General features: G+C 35.4%; 1 protein-coding gene across 10 annotated transcripts in view; it reads left to right on the top strand.

Moving 5' to 3' along the window:
* NEBL (nebulette) overlaps positions 1–20,090 on the top strand; it is a 456,697-nt gene that overhangs the window by 400,229 nt on the left and 36,378 nt on the right. For 8 of the 10 annotated variants that reach the window (XM_074192959.1, XM_074192957.1, XM_074192956.1 and 5 more), the window contains 6 exons: positions 3–113; positions 1,951–2,055; positions 3,321–3,413; positions 13,047–13,139; positions 13,931–14,023; positions 18,927–19,019. The exons of the other annotated variants lie outside the window; for them this stretch is intronic. In XM_074192959.1, coding sequence (XP_074049060.1) covers positions 3–113; positions 1,951–2,055; positions 3,321–3,413; positions 13,047–13,139; positions 13,931–14,023; positions 18,927–19,019 — 588 coding nt within the window. The remainder of the gene's footprint in view (positions 1–2; positions 114–1,950; positions 2,056–3,320; positions 3,414–13,046; positions 13,140–13,930; positions 14,024–18,926; positions 19,020–20,090) is intronic. 10 annotated transcript variants of the gene reach the window in all.

Here is a 20,090-nt window from a genome sequence, read left to right as displayed (position 1 = left end):
AGAAAGAATATAAGAGAGATCTGGAAAATGAAATTAAAGGGAAAGGAATGCAAGTGAGCATGGATATCCCCGATATGCTTCGAGCCAAGAGAGCATCTGAAATCTACAGCCAGGTTGGCTAAGAATTAAAGTGTTAAGTCTTACATGTTCTGATGATCCATACATCTTCGTTTGTTGCCCCACAAACACCCCCCCCCACTGGGAATTTCACTTTATGAACAATGATTCCATAATTGGACAAAAGGCTATAAAGGCAACTTGCAATTTCTTGCATTAGTATACTGTTCTTAGGGTCAAGGACTTAGAGGGTATGAAGTCTAACTCTTTCATTTTATTGATTAGAAACTAGGGCCAGAAAGATTTGATAATTTACCCATAGGTAGTAAGTAAGGAAATAGAATTTGAACACATGTCCTTTGACTTCAAAGCCATTGTTCTTTGCACTACCCTGCTCTACCTTCTACTCAAATTTTGAGGCATGGTAAGAAAATAAATAGCAGAAGTTGGATTAAGGCTAAGCTGTATTTGAAACTTTTGCTGTCTTTCTGTCTGTACTTTTAAAGTTACATTTACCTTGGACTTTTAATATCTATTGCTATCATCAAGGGACATGATTATGGATAAGGACTATAAAGACTCTGTGGCTGTATTTGAAGCAAGAAAGCTTTATAGTATAAAATCCATCTGAGAAATTGAAGGGTTAGAAATAGTGTTCCTTTCTATTAGCCAATGAGGGGTGACTTATTAAGTAGCTTGATTACCAATTTCTTATGTAGATAGAATATCACTAAACTAATTGCCAGTAGAAGTTCTGCTTTTAATTTCTGAAACCAGAGGAAATTATATCTAGAGAGAGAACCATTTCTTTATCCATTAGGTAGACATAGGGATCAGACTAGGGTGGTCCCCAAGGCATATGAATAACCCTCAATTTATCATTTTGGCATGTAAAAGTGACTGACTTTATGATATTTGAAGAGCTGAAGTCACTGGAGACTATACATTTTGAGATTGCAGAAAAAGGTTACCACCGCAAGATAATACTGAATTGTGCCAGATTTCTGGTTTTAGGTATATTATTGATTCTTAAGGAAATTTATTCATTTCTAACCCATAGTGGTAAAACCTTGTCTTAAGCAGGTTACACCAGGGCAAGACACTCTAGATATCTGAAATAATTTTACTGATAAACACACCAGACTTCCATAGTTTTATTTATTTCCATTGTCTTGTTTCTTTGATGTCTTTGGATTGCTCTCTGTAGCATCTAACATTGTCATCAGGTTCTTTCTTTTGTAATCGATACCTGAATCTTTTTTCTTTAAAATGGATCAAGGAATGAAAGGACATAGTGTAATTCTCAAGATGCACAAATTATTTTGCATTTAAACCACTGTCTTTCCATCCCCCCACCTTGGATTTTGCAAGGTAGTGGAGTTATGTGACTTGCCTAAGGTCACACAGCTAAGCAATTATTAAATGTCTGAGGATGAATTTGAACTCGGGTCCTCCCGACTCCAGGGTCAGTGCTCAAGCCACTGTGCCACCTAGCTGTCTCCTTACCATCTTCTCTTAAAAACCTTAAGGGATAAGACATTAGTCTAAAATCATGTCATTTTCTAGCTTTATGTCCTTAAGTTATCTAGGGTGATGACTATTCCAACAGACCTCACTGTCCTGTGATTGTAGGTTTGATGGTAAAGGCTAGAATTAGTCTAGAAAGATTAGATATAAACTAAGGGAGTAGCTACATACCCCAGACCAAAAGTTGGTTCTCATTTAGATAATCAGTGGGACAATTTGGAGAATTAAGGGACAAAACATTGAGACTTTTAACTTAGTTTATTTTATGCCAGTAGCTATTTGGGGATATAATGACCAAATAACAAATTAGAGTTAGGAAAGCAAATATCATATTAATTTTAAATGTTTCTACTTTTTTAACAAAAGAAAAAATATAAGGATGAAGCAGAAAAGATGCTGACTAGCTATTCAACAGTGGCAGATACACCTGAAATACAGAGAATTAAGGAAGCCCAGAAAAACATCAGTATGGTGAGTAGAAAGAATTGTATGTTATTTTTTAACAGGAAGGTACATTTTTGGATTTTGACCTATAGTTATTCATTAATTTATTTAATTTTTCTGACAAAGTTCTTTTTGTCACTGCAGGGGTTCTTAATTTATACAAGATCCCATGGGTTATGGATGAGAAAAAAGTTTTTTTTTTTGCTAAGAAATAAAGCATTCCCTTCAGTTCCTTAAAATTATTATTATTATTATTATTAATTATTATTATGAGAGGGGTCCATAAACCTTCCTGTAATATTATAGAGGACCTTGACCCATGCAAAAATATTAAACAAGATGACAACAGGGTATTTAGGAACTATATAAGTATGACATTTTTACATGTTCCCTAAACCATATGGCGATAGTTATTGTCACTGGATTCTGGTTGGGTTCAGTCCTGTCCACTGCCATTATGACAAGATTCAAGGTTTTACAATGGAGTTGGTTATAAAAACACTGATAAGATTGCTATAAAATAGCCTGGGTTGGGACAGCATTATGCAGGACACACATTCTTCAATTCAACAACTATTACTTGTGTAGTAGAAAAGAAATCATCACTTGATTTTCTACACTTCAGTTTACTCATCGGTGAAATGAAAGCATTGAACTAGACCTCTGAATTCCTTTTCAGAGCTTTACATTTTGTTAATTTTAAGGTTACAGGAAAAGAGGATTCAGGAGTAGGTGGAAAGTAAGAAAAAAATAGACTTTGGGTTAACTAGATTTCATTTAAGTAAAATTTTATTTAAAGACTACTAATGTAGCTATTTGACTAGAGAATGATCATTATTTTGAATTTCATGCCAGTTCAGAAAAATGACTACTGGTTTGGTGAGTTTTCAATGGTCTAAGTTTTGATTTCCTCCAATTATACTTGCAAACATGCCCAGTCTTTGTAAAAGAGGACCTGTTTTGACTTTTTTTTCCTCATTAGAGAGAATCAATTGCAAATACTTATAATTTGAGTCACATTTTAATGTGAGACTTTTAATGTTAAAATGTGAGACTTAGAAAGTTTAGCTGTGGATTTGACTGGAAGGCCAGAAGGGAGGAATGTGGAACTTTACTAACATAATAGATAATTTAATCGATTGAGGAAAGTAAAATGATGCTGGGACTTTAAGATGGAACTCTATTTACACTATTGTAAAATATGGCTGAATATTTTTCTGAGAGAAAAATTGGTTTCAGAACTTGAAATCTTAATAGACTGATAGTTATTTTTTTCTTCTCTTATAATAAAGGTATTTTATAAGAAAGGAGTAGGAGCTGGCACAGCTGTAAAAGAGACCCCAGAGATCGAACGAGTCAAGAAAAATCAGCAGAATATTAGTTCAGTAAGTTCTTGGCAGAATCAATTATCCTCTTTTTGAAAAAAAGCAAACATGAGCCAGATAAATGCCTTCAGGTTGTTTACTAAACAGATTGGTTTAAAAATTATCCCATACTTCATTTCAATGCTTCTTCATCACATTTCAAAGGTTGAACACTATATGAAAGCCATGTAGCCTTGCTCCCTTTGAACCTAAGGCAATGTTTCACTCTGATATCTCATAGTACATAAGAAATATCATTTTAATAACATTGTAATGAAATTTATGATGAGATCTCATCTTTCAGAACAGAATTTTAGCTACATTGACTTTTTTTTGCAGTGTAAGGAGGAATTTCAGTAGCAAGTCAACTGCTTGGGAAGGGGAAAAGAACAATTTCACTGAAAAAATGAATTAAAGGCCTAAACATTTATTTGTTGTATTATGTTATAAAGTAAAATTTACAAGAAAATTATCCTTCTCTTTATTATAACATTTACATTTTCTCAATGTACTTCTCATGGCTTTTCCCACCAAGAGAAAAATCAATAAACAATTTTGCTTTCTGTTTAGAGATAATGTGTCATAGTACATAGAAGACCAGCTTTACAGTGAGGAAGACAAGGGTTCAAATCCTTCCTCAGTTCAATCATAACTGTGCAACTTATATGAATGCCTCAGACATTACTTAAAGAGACTAAGCTACAGTGATGTTTCCATGCTCCCTCTGTGGAGGGACATTGGGGATTTATAACCAGACAAACATAATCTCCTATCCATCCTATTCCCATTTCATTTCCTTTTGAAAAGAAGGAATAAAAAAACCCAATACTTGGAGTTGTAGTAATTTTTATATTCTATATAGTATTTATGATGAATGTTAAAAATAGCAAAGTTAAAAATTTCTATTTCTGATGTGCCTTTTCCACATGTTTACTTTCAAATAGAAAAGTAAAAGTGCTGCTATATAAGATGAATGGGCTAACATCAAAGGAGTTAGGTTCTGACATATACTGGTTTTGGAAACCTGGACCAGCAACTCTAATTCTAGATTTGCAGAGAAGTTGATAATGTGCATTAGGAGGAATTTTCTATATCAGTGAAATTGCAGGGTCCAATTATTATGATGATGATTATTGCCATTATAAGTGTTATTATTATCATTATTAGTGATGCTGGCAATAGTCTGAAAGCTCTTTAACGATTCCTTTGTCTTATTTTCCTAAACTATATCCCCAATACACATACTCAGACTATATATGCTTTTAGAGTGCAGGTGATTTATAGACATTCCCTTGATGTGTCCAGTTTCAAACTGATCTGATAAATCGATTGATTTAGAGATTGTTAATTTTTCTATTACCTTCTAGGGTAAGAAATATGAAGGTTCTCAGGCATTAAGAGGGGAACCTAGGAAGGTCAGTGTAAGAGAAGAATAAAACTAACTCAGAAATAAACCATCACATACAAATAATTGGAATAACAGAGGAATAAATCCTTTGTGAAATGGCTTAATGTTTCCTGAAAATAGATATAAGGTGGGGACTTAGTAGGAACAGGACAGAGGTAATCAAAGCCTAGTGTTCATCTAATTGTCAGTGAGTTCAACCCAGTTTAAGGGAAGAGCTAGAGCATAAGATGGAAAATGAGCAAAATAAGTCACTGTGTGAGAAAAGACCAAAACACTTAAAGTTACTGTTTTCCCTTAAAATATATAAAATATAGATGAGTGATCTTGATTTCATTAGCATAAGGAACACTTGAGTACAATGAAAGAAAAAAGATTAAGCACTTATTAGTCCCTTATTAATACATATCTCCAATCTACAGATCAAAACCAAGACCTAGTAGCAGCTATAGGACCACAGATGTGGTGCCTCTAATAATACTCTGACACTCACATTTGAAACCAGATTATTTTTACTACAAGCTGGGTTGTCATTCTACTGTTAAGTTGCCTATGTACATATTGAAAATGTACACATCTACCTATCACATCAGAATATTTTAAACCTTCCTTCACTGACATGTTTCAGCATTTAACATGATGTGTATAAAATGTCTGCTATTAGCAGCATCAAACACCAAAATGATTACCCTAAAATATATTTGCTTTATAGCCCAAGAAAAACCACACCATGTGGGACATTATCTTTCAGACTAGATCTCAGTGACATGGAATAACAATAAAGTTCTGTATCTTTTTCTGTGAGCTCTTCCCATAAACTCTGCCTTAGTATTCAAGTGGAAAAGTTACCCTTTCAAGTTTAACAAGCAATGTCAAGCCAAGATATGATCCTCTAACAGTGAAAGATCTTGACATTTTCTACCTCTGTGGTAGATGGTCTTTTACATCATCAGGGTTTCTCAGTTAAGAACTATTATGTGAATTTTATGGCTTAACAACCCCTATAAGCCTTTAAACCTAATTGTTTTGGTTTGGGAGCAAATACTATTTTAATAATTTTAATGATTATTTTAATAATATTACATTAGGTATTCCTCAAGATGCGTTATTACAGAAATACCTTAAAATTATTTCAGGACCTGAATTCTAGTCTTAATTATTTTAAATGGCATTCAGTGATTTCTATAGATTTTTGGCTTGAGTTTGAGCTTTGGTAAATTTCCATACATCCCAGTTGAGTCCAACTAATAATTTGTTACAAATAAAATGTCCCCTTTTTTCTCATTCATTTTCTTTCTTATCTCATCTTCTTTGAGCTTTAAACATAACTAAAATACCACATGATATGATGACATTATGCAATTTCATAGCCAATGTCTCATCTCATGCCTAACTTCTAGTCTCCTTAATCTTATTTTAAATAGAAGCATCTATATATTACAATAGATAGAGGGCTGACCTGTACTCAGGAGGATCTTAATGAAAATCTGGCCTTAGACATTTACTAGCGTGTGATTTTGTATAAGCTGCTTAACCTCAGTTTCCTCAGTTATAAAAGGAGACTAATGACAACACCTCTCTCCCAGGATTACCATAAGGAAAGCATGAGATAATATTTTCAAAGTACTTAGCACAATCTAGCACTTGATTAATGTTGTTATTGTTGAATTAATTACAAAATAGGAAACATGTTTTCATATAATCAGAACATATATATATATATATATACATATATATATATATATATATGGAAACTTTATTTTTGAAGCTAGTTACTTGTTGATATGCATTTGATAATGTAAATATTCTCAAATGGAAAAAATATCTTATTCCATTTGTAGTCTTGTCCTATCTGCCAAATGTAGGAATATGGCATAAGAGGTTGGTGGTACATAAAAAATGGTTCTATTGTATCTTTTCTTTTTTTTTAATATTTTATCAGTTTTTACTTTTACTTGTTCTAGTTCATTTTGATGCTGAGTACTATAGCTCATGTAACAAGGTTTAAGTAAATTCTAATTCAATTTGACCTCTCAATCTGACATGGTTGCTTAGTTTCACATAGCAAAGAATAAAAAACACCTCATTTCTTTTTCTATAGAAAATAAGAATTATTTTTAAAGCTTACTTTTATATAGAAAAAGTAGATATTGACAATATTTTTAAAAAGCAATATATTTTCTATTTAATATAGGAAAATATAGTTATCGTAAAAGCTTCTGAAACTGAAAAAGTCAACAATAAAATTAATTTTAAGTTCAAGTAAAATATACCTGTTTTATATGTTCTGATAAAACTCTTAAAATATGTAGTAGTTGGAAACCAGAAATAGGTCCATATATTCATTGAAAGAAGAAAGTTTTGCCAGACATGATGACACATCATACCGGGGTGTACTTGGAAGGTGGGCTGAGACTAGTAGGTTGTTTGGTCTTGGTAATTCTAAACTTTAAATTAGTTACGGTCAATTTGGTATCTTTACTAATTCTACCATCAGTAATAATAATAAGAAGTTCACAGGATATCTAAAGAGGGGTGGAAGACAGAGAAAGATAAAGTTTCCATGGTGATCAAAGTTGCAATAAGACCCATAAGTCCAGCTAGGATGACATAGGGAGACCCAGTCTTTTTAAAAAATGATTTATTCATTTATTTTCACATTATTGCAATCATCTTGTTGTGAGAGTAAACATAAATCTCCCCCCCCAAATAGTAGAGAAACCTCAGGAATAATAAAATAAGAAGGGAAAAATGTATACTTCAGTCTGTATTCAAATACCATTAGCTCTGTCTTTGGAGTGAATCATATTTTTTATCATAAGTCCATCAGAGAAGTTGCTCTCATATTTTTTCCCACAGTTGCAATTGTTAACTATATTTCCCTCCATTCCATTCTTCCCTACTCCCATTTATTCTATTCTCTTTTCACCCTGTCCCTCCTCAGAAATGTGTTGTATCTGACTCCCTTCTCCCAGAGCTTTCATCTCTGCTATCACCTACATTACCCCTCCCCTTCCCCTGGACTCTTTCTTCCATCTTTTCTCTCTCCTTTTCCCTCTAGGGTAAGATAGATTTCTATATTCTATTGAGTGTGTATATTGTTTCTTCTCTGAGCCATTTCTGATGAGAATGAAGGCTCAGTCATTTCCCTTCATCTCCCCACCTCCATTACAAAAACATTTTCTTGATTTTATGTGAAATAGATTAGGCCATTCTACCTCTCTTTCTACATTCCTTTTAGCCCTTTCTACATTCTTTTTTATTGCCCATTGACTCCAATTTATAATCTATTATATCTTTATATTCATCTCCCTCCTATGCCTTATGCTCCTTCTAACTGCTCTAATAAATGAGAAGATTCTTATGAGTATTATCAGTATTATCTTCTCAAGTGGGAATACATGCAATTCAACATAATTAAATTCTGTATAATTTACCCTTTCCATCTACCCTCTCTATGTTTCACCTGAGTCTTGTACTTGAAGATCAAATTTTCTGTTCAGAGCTGGTTGTTTAAATAGGAAAGTTTGAAAGTCCCCTATTTCACTGAATGTCCATTTTTTCCCTGAAAGAAGATTGAAAGAGAATGTTCAGTTTTGTTGGGAATTGCCTCCCAGAATATCATATTCTAAGCTCTACAAGCCCTTAATGCAGACACTGCCAAATCTTGTGTTATTCTACTAGAGCCATAATAGTTGAATTGTTTCTTTCTGGCTGCTTGTAATATTTTCTCTTTGTCGTGGGAGGTATGGAATTTGACTGTAACATTCCTGGGAGTTTTTCTTTCAGGATCTCTCTTAGGAGATGATGGCCAATTTTGCTGGATTATTTCTTGAAAAATGAAGTCAAGGCTGTTTTCCTGATCATGACTTTTAGGTAGCTCAATAATTTTTAAATGATTTCTCCTGGATCTGCTTTCCAGGTCAGTTGTTTTTCCAATGAGATATTTCACTTTTTATAGTTTTTCATTATTTTGGTTTTGTTTTATTGTATCTGGATTTCTCACAAAGTCATCAGCTTCCTTTAGCTCCATTCCACATTTGAAGTTCTTTTCTTCAGAGGCTTTCTTATCTCCTCTTCCTTTGACTAATTCTGCTTTAGGAATTCTTCTCCTCATTGGCCTTTTGGACTTCTTTTTTCCATTTGACCCAAACTAGTTTTTAGCATGTTCTTTTCTTCGATATTTTTTGTATTTCCTTCACTTACTATTGACTTGTTTATCATGATTTTCCTGCATTGTTCTCATTTCTCTTCCAATTTTTCCTCTACTTGCCTTACTTGATTTTCAAATTCTTTTTTGAACTCTTCCATAGCCTGAGGCTAATTCCTATTTTTCTTGGAGGTTTTGAATACAGAAGCTTGGACTTTGTCACCTTCTGAGTGTGTATTTTGGCCCTCCTTGGGACCAAAGTAATCTTCTATGGTCAGATTTTTTTTCCTGTTGTTTGTTCATTTCTCCAACCTATGACTTGATTTTTATTGTACTTCCAAAGCATTTGAGGTGTTTTTGGGACACCCCCCCACCAAGGACCTCAATTTCTCCAAGTTCTTATGAGAGGCTCTGAATACTCTCTTGAGCTGTGCTCTGGTCTGTGAATGACCACAAGCACTCCCCTCTGCCTAGAGCTGGTGAGGAGGGTCCCTCCTCCTCTATGGTAGTATTGGGCCCCAGACGGGGCACTGGATCTTAATGTGGACAAAGTACCAGAGTTCTGCCCCAAGGATAGGAGAGAGACAAACAAACAAAACAAATAAGTAAGCCAGCAATTGAATAAGTGGGGAAAGAAGTTTTAGCTTAGCTTCAAAAGCTAATTTTGAGCTTTTTTGTCATATTTTGAAATGAACATTTTTTTTAAATTTATTTTTTATTCTCATTTTGTACAAATGTTTTTTTTTTACGTTAATAAAATATACTTGTTTACAAGTAAACAAAATGCCCCTCTCCCCATGAATATAGATAGACTTGCTTGGGCAAAAAAGTAAAGGGGAGAGAAAAAAAATTAAAATTAAAAAAAATAGTAATAATTGTCCTGGAGCCAGGAGCACCCAAGTCCATATCTAGCCTCATAAACCCAATAATCACCCAGCCATGTGACATGCAAGCCACCCAATCCCCACTACCCTGCAAAAACCAAAAAGAAGGGGAAAAAAAAAGACCCAAAATAAAATAAAATAGTAATAATAGTAGGGGTGGCTGGGTGGCAGACAGAGCATTGGCTCTTGAGCTAGGAGCACCTGGGTCCAAATCTGGCCCCAGACACCCAAAGATCACCCTGCTATGTGGCCCCAGACAGGCCACCCAGCCCCACTTGCCCTGCACCCTCCCCCAAATAATAATAACAAAAAATGTGCTTCAGTCTTTGTTCCAACACCATCAACTCTGTCATGGGTGGATTGCATTCTTTATGATAAGTCCATCACAAAAGTTACTTCCATACTTTTCCAAGGTTGCCATTGCTGATCGCAACTCCCTCCTTTCTTATTTCTCCACTACCATGTACTATATTTTCTGTCTCCTTTCACTCTGACTCTGCTATAGGGTCGCTGAGTGGTGCAGCAGACAGATCCCTGGTCCTGGGGCCAAGACGCCCTGAGCCCCCATACCACCCCTTAGGCCCAGAATCCAACTGGCCCTATGGTCCTGGGCAGGCCATCCAATCCCAGCCCCTTTCAAGAAGTAAAAAAAGAAAATGTGTTATATCTGACCACTGACCCCTATGGTCCATTGTCTCCTCCTTTATTCACATCCCCACCCCTTCCCCCTGCTCCCCCCTCCTTCTTACTCCAGTTGTCTATACCCCATTGAGTATATTTGCTGTTTCCTCTCCTAGCCATCTCTGATTAGAGCAAAGGTTCCCTCATTCCCCCTTGCCTCCCCCCTTCCATATCATTGCAATAGCTCATTGTAATAAAAAAAAATCTTATTATGTGAAATAGCTTGGACTATTCCCCCCCTCCTTTTTCTTTCTCCCATTCCATTTCCCTTTTTTCCCTATTGACTCCATTTTACACCATATTTTATCTTCAAATTCAGCTTTCCCCTGTGCTTCAACTATAAAAGCTCCCTCTACCTGCTCTATTAACTGAGAAGGTTCATATGAGTATTATCAGTGTCATTTTTCTATGCAGGAATATATGCAGTTCATCCTCATTAAGTCCCTCATATTTCCCCCCCTCTCCTCCAATCTCAGTGCTTCACCTGTGTCCTGTATCTGAAGATCAAACCTTCTGTTCAGCTCTGGCCATTCCAAAAGGAACCTTTGAAATTCCCCTGGTCCATTGAAAGTCCATCTTTTTCCCTGGAAGAGGACATTCAGCCTTGCTGCGTAGTTCATTCTTGGCTGCATTCTAAGCTCTTTTGCCTTCTGGGATATTGTATTCCAAGCCCTATGAGCTTCCATTGTAGTTGCTGCTAAGTCCTGTGTGATCCTGACTGCAGCTCCATGATATTTGAACTGTGTCCTTCTGGCTACTTGTAATATTTTCTCTTTGACTTGGGAGTTCTGGAACTTGGCTATAATATTCCTGGGGGTTGCTTTTTTGCGATTTCTTTCTCGGGGGGGATCAGTAGATTCTCTCCATTTCTATTTTGCCCTCTGCTTCTAGAATATCAGGGCAATTTTCCTGTAGTAATTCTTTGAAAATTATGTCAAGGCTCTTTTCCTGATCATGACTTTCAGGTATTCCAATAATTTTCAAATTATCTTTCCTAAGTCTGTTTTCCATATCAGTTGTTTTTTCAATGAGATATTTCACATTTTCTTCTAATTTTTCATTTTTTGGGTTTTTGAAGTATTGATTCCTGATTTCTGGTAAATTCATCAATCTCCCTGAATTCTATTCTTTGTCTGAAGGATTTATTCTCCTCAGAGAGTTTTCTTATCTCTTTTTCCATCTGGCCAATTTTGCATTTTAAAGCATTCTTCTCCTCAATAATTTTTTGAACTGTTTTATCCATTTGACCTAAGCTGGTTTTTAGCATGCTATTTTCCTCAGCATTTTTTTGGATGTCCTTGACTAAGATGCTGACTTCATTTTCATGTTTTTCCTGCATCTCTCTCCTTTCTTTTCACAGTTTTTCTTCCAACTCCCTCATTTGATTTTCAAAGTCTTTTTTGAGCTCTATCATAGCCTGAGCCCAATTTCTGTTTTTTCTTGGAGTCTTTAGATGCAGGAGCTTGTGCTTCCTCATCTTCAGACTGAGTATTTTGATCCTTCTTGGGCTCATTTGCAAAATATTTCTCAATGGTCTTCCTCTTGTTTCTTTGCTTGTTCATTTTCCCAGCCTAAGCCTGTTTTTTGGGGTGCTTCCTGAGCTTTTGGGACACTCCCACAAGGGTCTCAGTGTATGAGGCTCTGTCTTCCCTCCTGGTCTGTGAATGACCATAAGCGCCCCCCTCTGCCACGGGGCTGAGGTGGGGGGGCCCTGTTATTCTATGGGGAGGCCTAGATTGGGATCTGGATCTGAATGTGGTCAGAGCCCCAGAGTCCTCTTCCAGGGGCAGAGGACAGAGCTCAGCAGTCTCTCTTCACTCCCCTCCCTCAGCTCAATGGGGTCATGCCCTGGGGGCTCCTGCTTACGGGCTGCTCCTGCTTCTGTTTCTGGGTCTAGGCTGCCAAAAGACCAAGCTGCTCTCTGTGTGCCCTGAGGGCTGGGCTCCATGTGCTTGCTGTGGCAGAGGTCCCCCGCTGTTCCCCCACTTTGTGCCTGGTGCTCCCCAGGATGTAGCTCAGGAGACTCCCCCACTGCTGTGAGCCGCAGCTCCCAGCGCCCTGGGCCTGCCTCTGGGAGGCTGAAGTTCTTTCGCTCTGGCGGGCCACCCCTCCGGTGGGCTGCCCCTCCAACCTGGGGGAGCAGAGCCTTTCTGCTCTTTTCCAGGTTACCTTGAGTAGGAGAACTGCCTCACTGGGTCCCTTTGTGGGTTCTGTCTCTCGAAAGTTTAGTTAAAGTCTTTAGTTTATGAGCTTTTATCAGAGAGCTCCTAAGACTCGAACCCTTCATGTCGCCATCTTGGCTCCGCCCCCCTGAAATGAACATCTTAATAATGCAATTAAAATGGAAGGAAAATTTGGAGGGCATTGTTTGTTAGGTATTGCTTTGGGGGGGATATAATTTCTACACACACATACACACACATATAGCTTTCTCTCTCTCTCTCTCTCTCTCTGTGTATATATATATATATGTTATATATATATAACATATATATATATATATCCCTAAGATATATTTTGCATTCATTACACAGGTGAAATATAAAGAAGAAATGAAGCAGGCAACAACTATTTCAGACCTTCCAGAACTAAAGAGAGTTAAAGAAAACCAGAAAAACATCAGCAATGTGTGATCACATTACTATAAGTATTTTTCTTTCTGAACCTTTAATCCCTCACCTGAACAATGGGGGTAATAACGCTTTTAGTATTCTCTTCATGGAGGTATTGTAAGGCAAGAGCTTTATAAATTAGGAAGTATTTAATGTTATTATAGGACAAACAAATGTTCCATTGGAATTGCCTTGTAGTATTAATGCTTTGCTGTTCTAGTTAGTTTTTTTAAACAGACTGAAGCTTCAGAGAAATGTTTTCTCCTGGTTTCTAGCCATAAATTAGTTAATTTCTCTAATAAGGGTACCTGACTATACTTAGGATGCTGAGAAGGTGAGAAAGAGGAAAATATGGGAAATTCTTTAATTCAGTCATCCAGTAGCCATTATCCTTAATGTTCCCTCACTTCATCTGTTAAATCAACTCTTTCTCAGTGTCAAACATTAGAGCTTTAGAAACCTACTTAAATTTCACATTTGGGATGTATGTGTATGTATGTATGTATGCATATATATGTATGTTCGGTTATTTACATCATAGTTAGGATGAGGTTCAGAGAATTACTCAATAGGTGGCTGGAATTGATAGAGTAGAAAACAAAAAAAGAGAAATTGGGGAAGTCAGGCCAAATAAAAATACAGCAAGTAGAAATATTAAGCTGACATGGACTGCTAATGAGACTTTACAGTAATACCCTGATGAAAATTTTGCTAATGAATGATATCAGTATGTGATTTTCCTCTATCTCTACTCAAGCACTATATTTTTCTTTGCATAATTAAATGTCTTGTATTTGATTTCTTAGCTTCAATATAGAGAACAGAACTACAAAGCTACCCCTGTTTGCATGACTCCTGAGATTGAAAGAGTGAAGAGGAACCAGGAGCATCTCAGTTTAGTGAGTAGTTTGAGATTTTCTTTCTCAAAATTAAAAAAAAAGAATTTTAAAAAAATATATAATGTGATCAAATATTATGGGTTTGGTTTGTAATAGCTTTAAATACTTTGGATCCTACCTTTTCCCCCTTTTCTATCCTGGAGGACTCGAACTAGATCTGAATTAATCATCAGTAAAACATTTCTCAAATATTTACTCACTACCAAACACTTTGATAAATATTAGGAATACAAATAAGAAAAGTGAGACAGTCTTTGCTCCGAATAATCTATCTAATGGAAGGATACAATTTATAAAAAGAAAGTTCAGCTATGAGGCAGAAGGGAAGGACTACAAGGCTCAAAGTGTAGCAGAGGAGCATATGGCAAGGTCCAGGGGTCTATAGGTTCATCAGTAGAGGAGATGATACTTTCAGTGGTCTGAGGGTTGTAGATTGGCATGGTCTGGTGGCCCTCCTCATTGGAAGGAACCTTCCTTCTCAACTTATCCAAGGTTTATAAACAGTCAAGTATTTGGATGAGTTTTAGGCTGAATGGACCAGGGATTAGGGATTAATTAATTAGGACCAGAGATTAATGATCCTAGGAGGGTACATGATGTTATCATTTTCCAGTCATTCTGATATTTTAAATTACCTGCTATCTTGGGGCAGCTAGGTGGTGCAGTGGATAGAGCACTGGCCCTAGAGTCAGAAGGACCTGAGTACAAATTTGATCTGAGACACGTGATACTTAATAGCTGTGTGACTTTGGACAAGTCACTTTACACCACTGCCTCATCAGAAAAAAAAATGCTTGCTATTTCTCTTGAATGGAAGTATTGTGCTATAATAGGTTTGGATTTGGAGTTAGGTCTGAATCAAACCATACCTAAACACAGCATTTGTATGATCAAGAGTCATTTCCAAATCCTCAGAACCTCAGTTTCCTTAACTATAAAGTGAAGCTAACAATACCTGTACTATTTACTCAAAGAGTTGTTCTGAGGAAAGTGCTTTGCAAACCATGAAGAGTCATATAAATGTTATTGCTGAGCAATACACCAAGGTTGAAGAGAGAATCATTGCTATCAAGTATTTATAGAAAATTGATTTCATAGCTTCTTTGGAGGTGTTTCCATGTTGACTTAAGTCCCAGAGAATAATGTTCAGAAAAATGAAAAAGAAAACTAATTTAAAGGCAAAATCTTAGTCCATCCATAGATGGAAAATCCTGTGCAGTTCAGGTCTTAGCACTTAAGAGACCTAATGATCAAGGGAGAGGGAGAGATTTCAAATATGGACCAGAATAGATCAGAATTTATTGTTCTGTAAGACCTGGGATGACAGTGAGACATGGTAGAAATTATGAAATCATGAAGGAGACTTATAACTTGAACATGAACTTAAAATGACAATAACGAACATCTATCATGAATGGAGTATACCTCTTGAATTTTGATAGAGGACAGTTTAAGATAAATAAAATAACTTTAGAATTCACTCATCTAAGAAGTGGTATAGGAGGAAATATATCAGTGGTTTCACAAAAATGTGGAGATAAAAACATGGAATCCCAAAATTGTGCAGTTGGAGATTACCCTACCAGACCATCTAACCTATTATATTCCTAACTTTTGGTCATCTTGTTTTCGTTTGGATAACTCCATTGAGGAAGAATTCATCTTCTTTGAAGGCTGCCCATTCCAATTTTGGATACATCGAATAGTTAAGATTTTTTTCCTTATATTCAACTTATATTTGCTTCTTAGTAATGCCTACCATTTCCTTCTAGTTCTGCCTTTGGGACCAAGCAGAATGATGCTAATAGGTCTTCAGCATGGTAGTCCTTCAAATACTTGATCAACTATCATCTTCTTCCTCCCAAAAAAACCACACTGAAACTTACTTCTTCTAAATGTATCTTCAGATATTTGTCCTTTCCAGGTTAATTAGTTCTCTTCTATATGAAACTGTGCTAAGGACACAATGGCCTTTTCCTTCCAAATAACAGACTTGTGATTGACATCTTGATCCTATTTCTAAAAAATAGGTAGGGACAGGAAGAATTATTGTCTTAAGAGAGAGCTAGATAGATAGACAGGTACAAATAAGAGTCTGAGGCAGACACAGAAACTGAGTAAAAAAGAGACAAAGGAATAAAATAAAAGAATTGAAAAGACAATTACTTTCCACAATTGCCTATTTGAGAAACTTGGATTAAGTACCAAGTGATTCCAAAGCCCTTTTGTTTTCTCCACTTCAGCAATGGTCTCTTTTAAACATATGTTAAAATGTGCTGCCTTGTATTTTTAATTAATGTTATTCATAGTTTGCATTTTTTCAGTTTTGACCTTTAAGGAATTTATCAAAAGGAGTATCTTTTTAGTAAAAAAGGAGTAATTGTTTAACATGGCAGATAGATCCAAGATACAAAGATACATATGGTTTGAGCAATGTGTCTACATTAATGAGACTATCTTAGAGTTAAATAATTTAGCATTATTGTTGCTCAGTTGTTTTTCAGTCATATCCAACTCTGCGAACCCATTTGGTTGTTCTAGAAAAGATGCTTGAATAACTTGTCATATCCTCCTTTTATATTTTACATATGAAGAACTGAGGCAAACAGTGTGACTTTCCCAGGGTCACATTGCATGTGAGCTTCTGAGGTTGGATTTGAATTCAGGAAGATGAGTCTTCCTGATGGTCAAGCACTCTATTCATTCCATTATATAGCTACCTGACTAATTTAGAATTATAATTTCATATTATAAATTTAAAAAATTTCAACTTAAGTTGAACATTTAAAGTTAAACATTTTAAAAATTAAATTAAAATTAAAAATTAAAAACTCCACAAGTTTTAAAATTTGAATTATCTTTGCACATATGTGGGTATCAGTACTCAATACAGTGTCTGACATATAGTAAATTCTTATTAAATGCTTGTTTACCTTCTAATTGATCTCCACTTTGTCATAGTGCAATCAGAAAGATTCTAGTTCACTTACTAGGTGTTTCTAGACATGTCGCTTAAACATTTTCAGTCTCAGTTTCCTCATCTATAATATGAGGCATCAGCTAAGGCTGTTGTGAGGATCAAATGAGTTATCATCTATCTTTAAAGCACTTTGCAAACCTTAAGGTATATGTGAATTCTGCCTATGATTGTTATTTATGACATATAGATGCATCTAAATATACATGCACTCACATAAATGCATGGTGTCTCTCTGTGATTTGTTTTGGCTGTGAAGATTTACTGTCCTCATTGCACCATTATTCTAACTTCATAGATCACATCTAATGGTTGCTCAAACATCTACTAACATTGACATCTTATCCACCACACAGGTGAAATGCAGAGGAGAAACCAAATGTGTCACATCCATTTCTGACACTCCAGAAAACCCAGAAAAACATCAACAATGTGTGATCTTTCTAAAAGCATTTCCCCCTCCATGAATTGTCCCAAGGGGTCTATTTAAGTGAAAGGATTGGGTTTACTGGGGTTATTCAATTGTTTTATGTAGTCAGAGAAAACAATCATAAAAATACAGAGGGCATGTTCTCGATCATATGTGATTTTATATTCTGATGCATGGTTATCTCTAGGATTTGCCTTTATGTCTACTAGAAAGAAATCTCTCCTCCCAATCTCTCCACCCCCCCAAACCCAAGGTTGATAATTTATCACCACTGCCATCATAAGACTTTCTTTTCAAATGGCCCATTTGGGTTATCTTCCAGAACTATAACTTAGCTCTCTCTTGCTTAAGCAGTCTACTCACACTTAACATTTCTCTCATAGGGGTTGTCATTATGCAGTTGATTTATTTTCTTTGACTCAGGACTTAGGACAGAGATCCATAAACCTATACATGGGTAAAGGAGAGTGGCTTTGTTCAGGAGAGAAGTTCAGAGATTGCGTTAATAACAAAAAAAATTCATCATAGTCCATTTAATCCTCTCCCATTTTCAAAAACCATGAATGTATCTGACCATCTTTAATTCCATTTTAAGTTACTAATATCCACTTTACTTTTCTTCTTTTTTTTTCTTGGTGGTGTCTTGGGTTAAATGACTTACCTAGGTTTACAGAGCTAGTAAGTATTTTAAACTTGAGTCTTCTTGACTCCAGGACTGGTGCTGTATCTACTGTGCCACCAAATTCACTACTATGCTACTACTATGTTCTTTTGATCCATAATTTAAAAATATATTATCTTCTAAGGAGTCTTTGATTCATTGAAAATCATTAGGAAGTTATTTTAAAAATGGATTATTAAATATACTTTCTAATAACTAATAAATATACATATCTACATTTATATCTATATATAAACTTACCTATATATGTGAATTCACCCTACATGGCCCCTATTTTCTCTCAGTAAAGAGTAGAGGGTGTGATGATGGAAACTTAAATTGTTATAAGTATTCCAAAAGTCTCTTGCCTTTTATGGATAGTGCAGGGGGAGGGATCTATTTAAAATCATACCTTATTCAAAATTCCTCCTCTGTAATTAATTACTTATAATCTACTACAGAATAGTGCTGAATAGATAGTGACAACTTCAAAAGATGCCTCTAATTATCATTCAAGGAAAAATGGTTCCATGTTCATGGAATAGAGCCTTTTGTGATTAAATATAAATGCTTTTTGGATTTGCTATGACATGCACACATAAGGAGTATATCCACATACACATGGGCAGGTTATCAGGAGTGTTGTGGGAATTAATAATTCAAATAGATGATGATTTATGATTCTGACTGTAAGAATATGTGTCTGCCCCAACCAGCAGCTTTCCTTTTTAACTTTCCCTTCCTCAAGGGTTCTCTGAAAGCAAATAATGCTTTTCTGATAATGTATTGGTTAAATTAATGTTAAGAATCTTCTTTTTGTTCTATAAAATAATAGGTTCATTATAAGGGACAACTGGGCAGAGCAACTGCCATAAGCATCACTCCAGAGATGGAAAGAGTCAAGAAGAATCAAGAAAATATTAGCTCGGCAAGTGGTGCTTTGAAATCATTTTTTGTTTCATAGAACATTATTTCATGTTCCCCCAAATGTAAGCAACGAACTAGAACTAAAATGAAATAATCCTTTTTTACTGTTTACTCTTTAAAATAATTTTGAATTTGTAATAGTATTGTATTTTCAAGAGCATTGGGTTATATGTCTCTCTCTCTCTCTCTCTCTCTGTATATATATATATATATATACATATATATATGTCTTTTCAGATTAATAGAACCTCAGATAATTGAAGAATTTCCTAAATGATATACATATATATGTATATATATATATATATATATCTTTGTGTGTGTAAAGTGTAATATGTATATACATATATATATATATATATATATATATATATATATATATATATATATATATAGACATATGTATTAAGGAGAATTAGTGAAACACCAAGTAATGACACTATAAAATAGATGATATTATGACCTTGATAGTCTGGGCAATTTGATATTCTAATTAATTTGGTACTTTGAATGTCTCCTTGATTCTTATTTGATTTATCATAAATGCAATGTATCTATACTATATACACATTTTGGTAAGTATATCACATACAAGGAAAAGAGAATTTATGTCTTTGTTTGAATGTATGCATTATGTGAGTATGTGGGTGTCATAGGGGTTAGAGCAGTGGCCTTAGAGTCAAGAGGATGGGATTTGGACTGCAACCTCAGACACTTACTAGCTGTGTGACCTTGGGCAAGTCACTTAATCCTGACTGCTTCACATACAGGATCATCTCCAGTCATCCTGGTCCATATCTGGTCACTGGACCCAGAGTGAAGATGATGACTTAGTGCTTGTTATGGTCTTCTGATGTCATGGTCTTCTTCGAGAATGAAGGACAAACATCATCAACATCATATTAAAGCATGTGTATATATGTGTGTTTGTGTGTGGGAAAGGAAGAGAGAGTCTGTCTCCATGAGGAGATTTTCTGTGGGAGAGAAAGTGATAGAGTGAGGGATCTGTGTTTTGTGATCCTCTTTTGAAAGTTCACAGTTATCATATAGAATGCTCTGACTTGTTATTATC

This window comes from Macrotis lagotis, chromosome 7 (assembly GCF_037893015.1).
Source record: "Macrotis lagotis isolate mMagLag1 chromosome 7, bilby.v1.9.chrom.fasta, whole genome shotgun sequence".
Taxonomy (NCBI): Eukaryota; Metazoa; Chordata; class Mammalia; order Peramelemorphia; family Peramelidae; genus Macrotis; species Macrotis lagotis.
The sequence above is the reverse complement of the archived record's forward strand: the minus strand, read 5'-3'. Positions and strand labels throughout refer to the sequence as shown.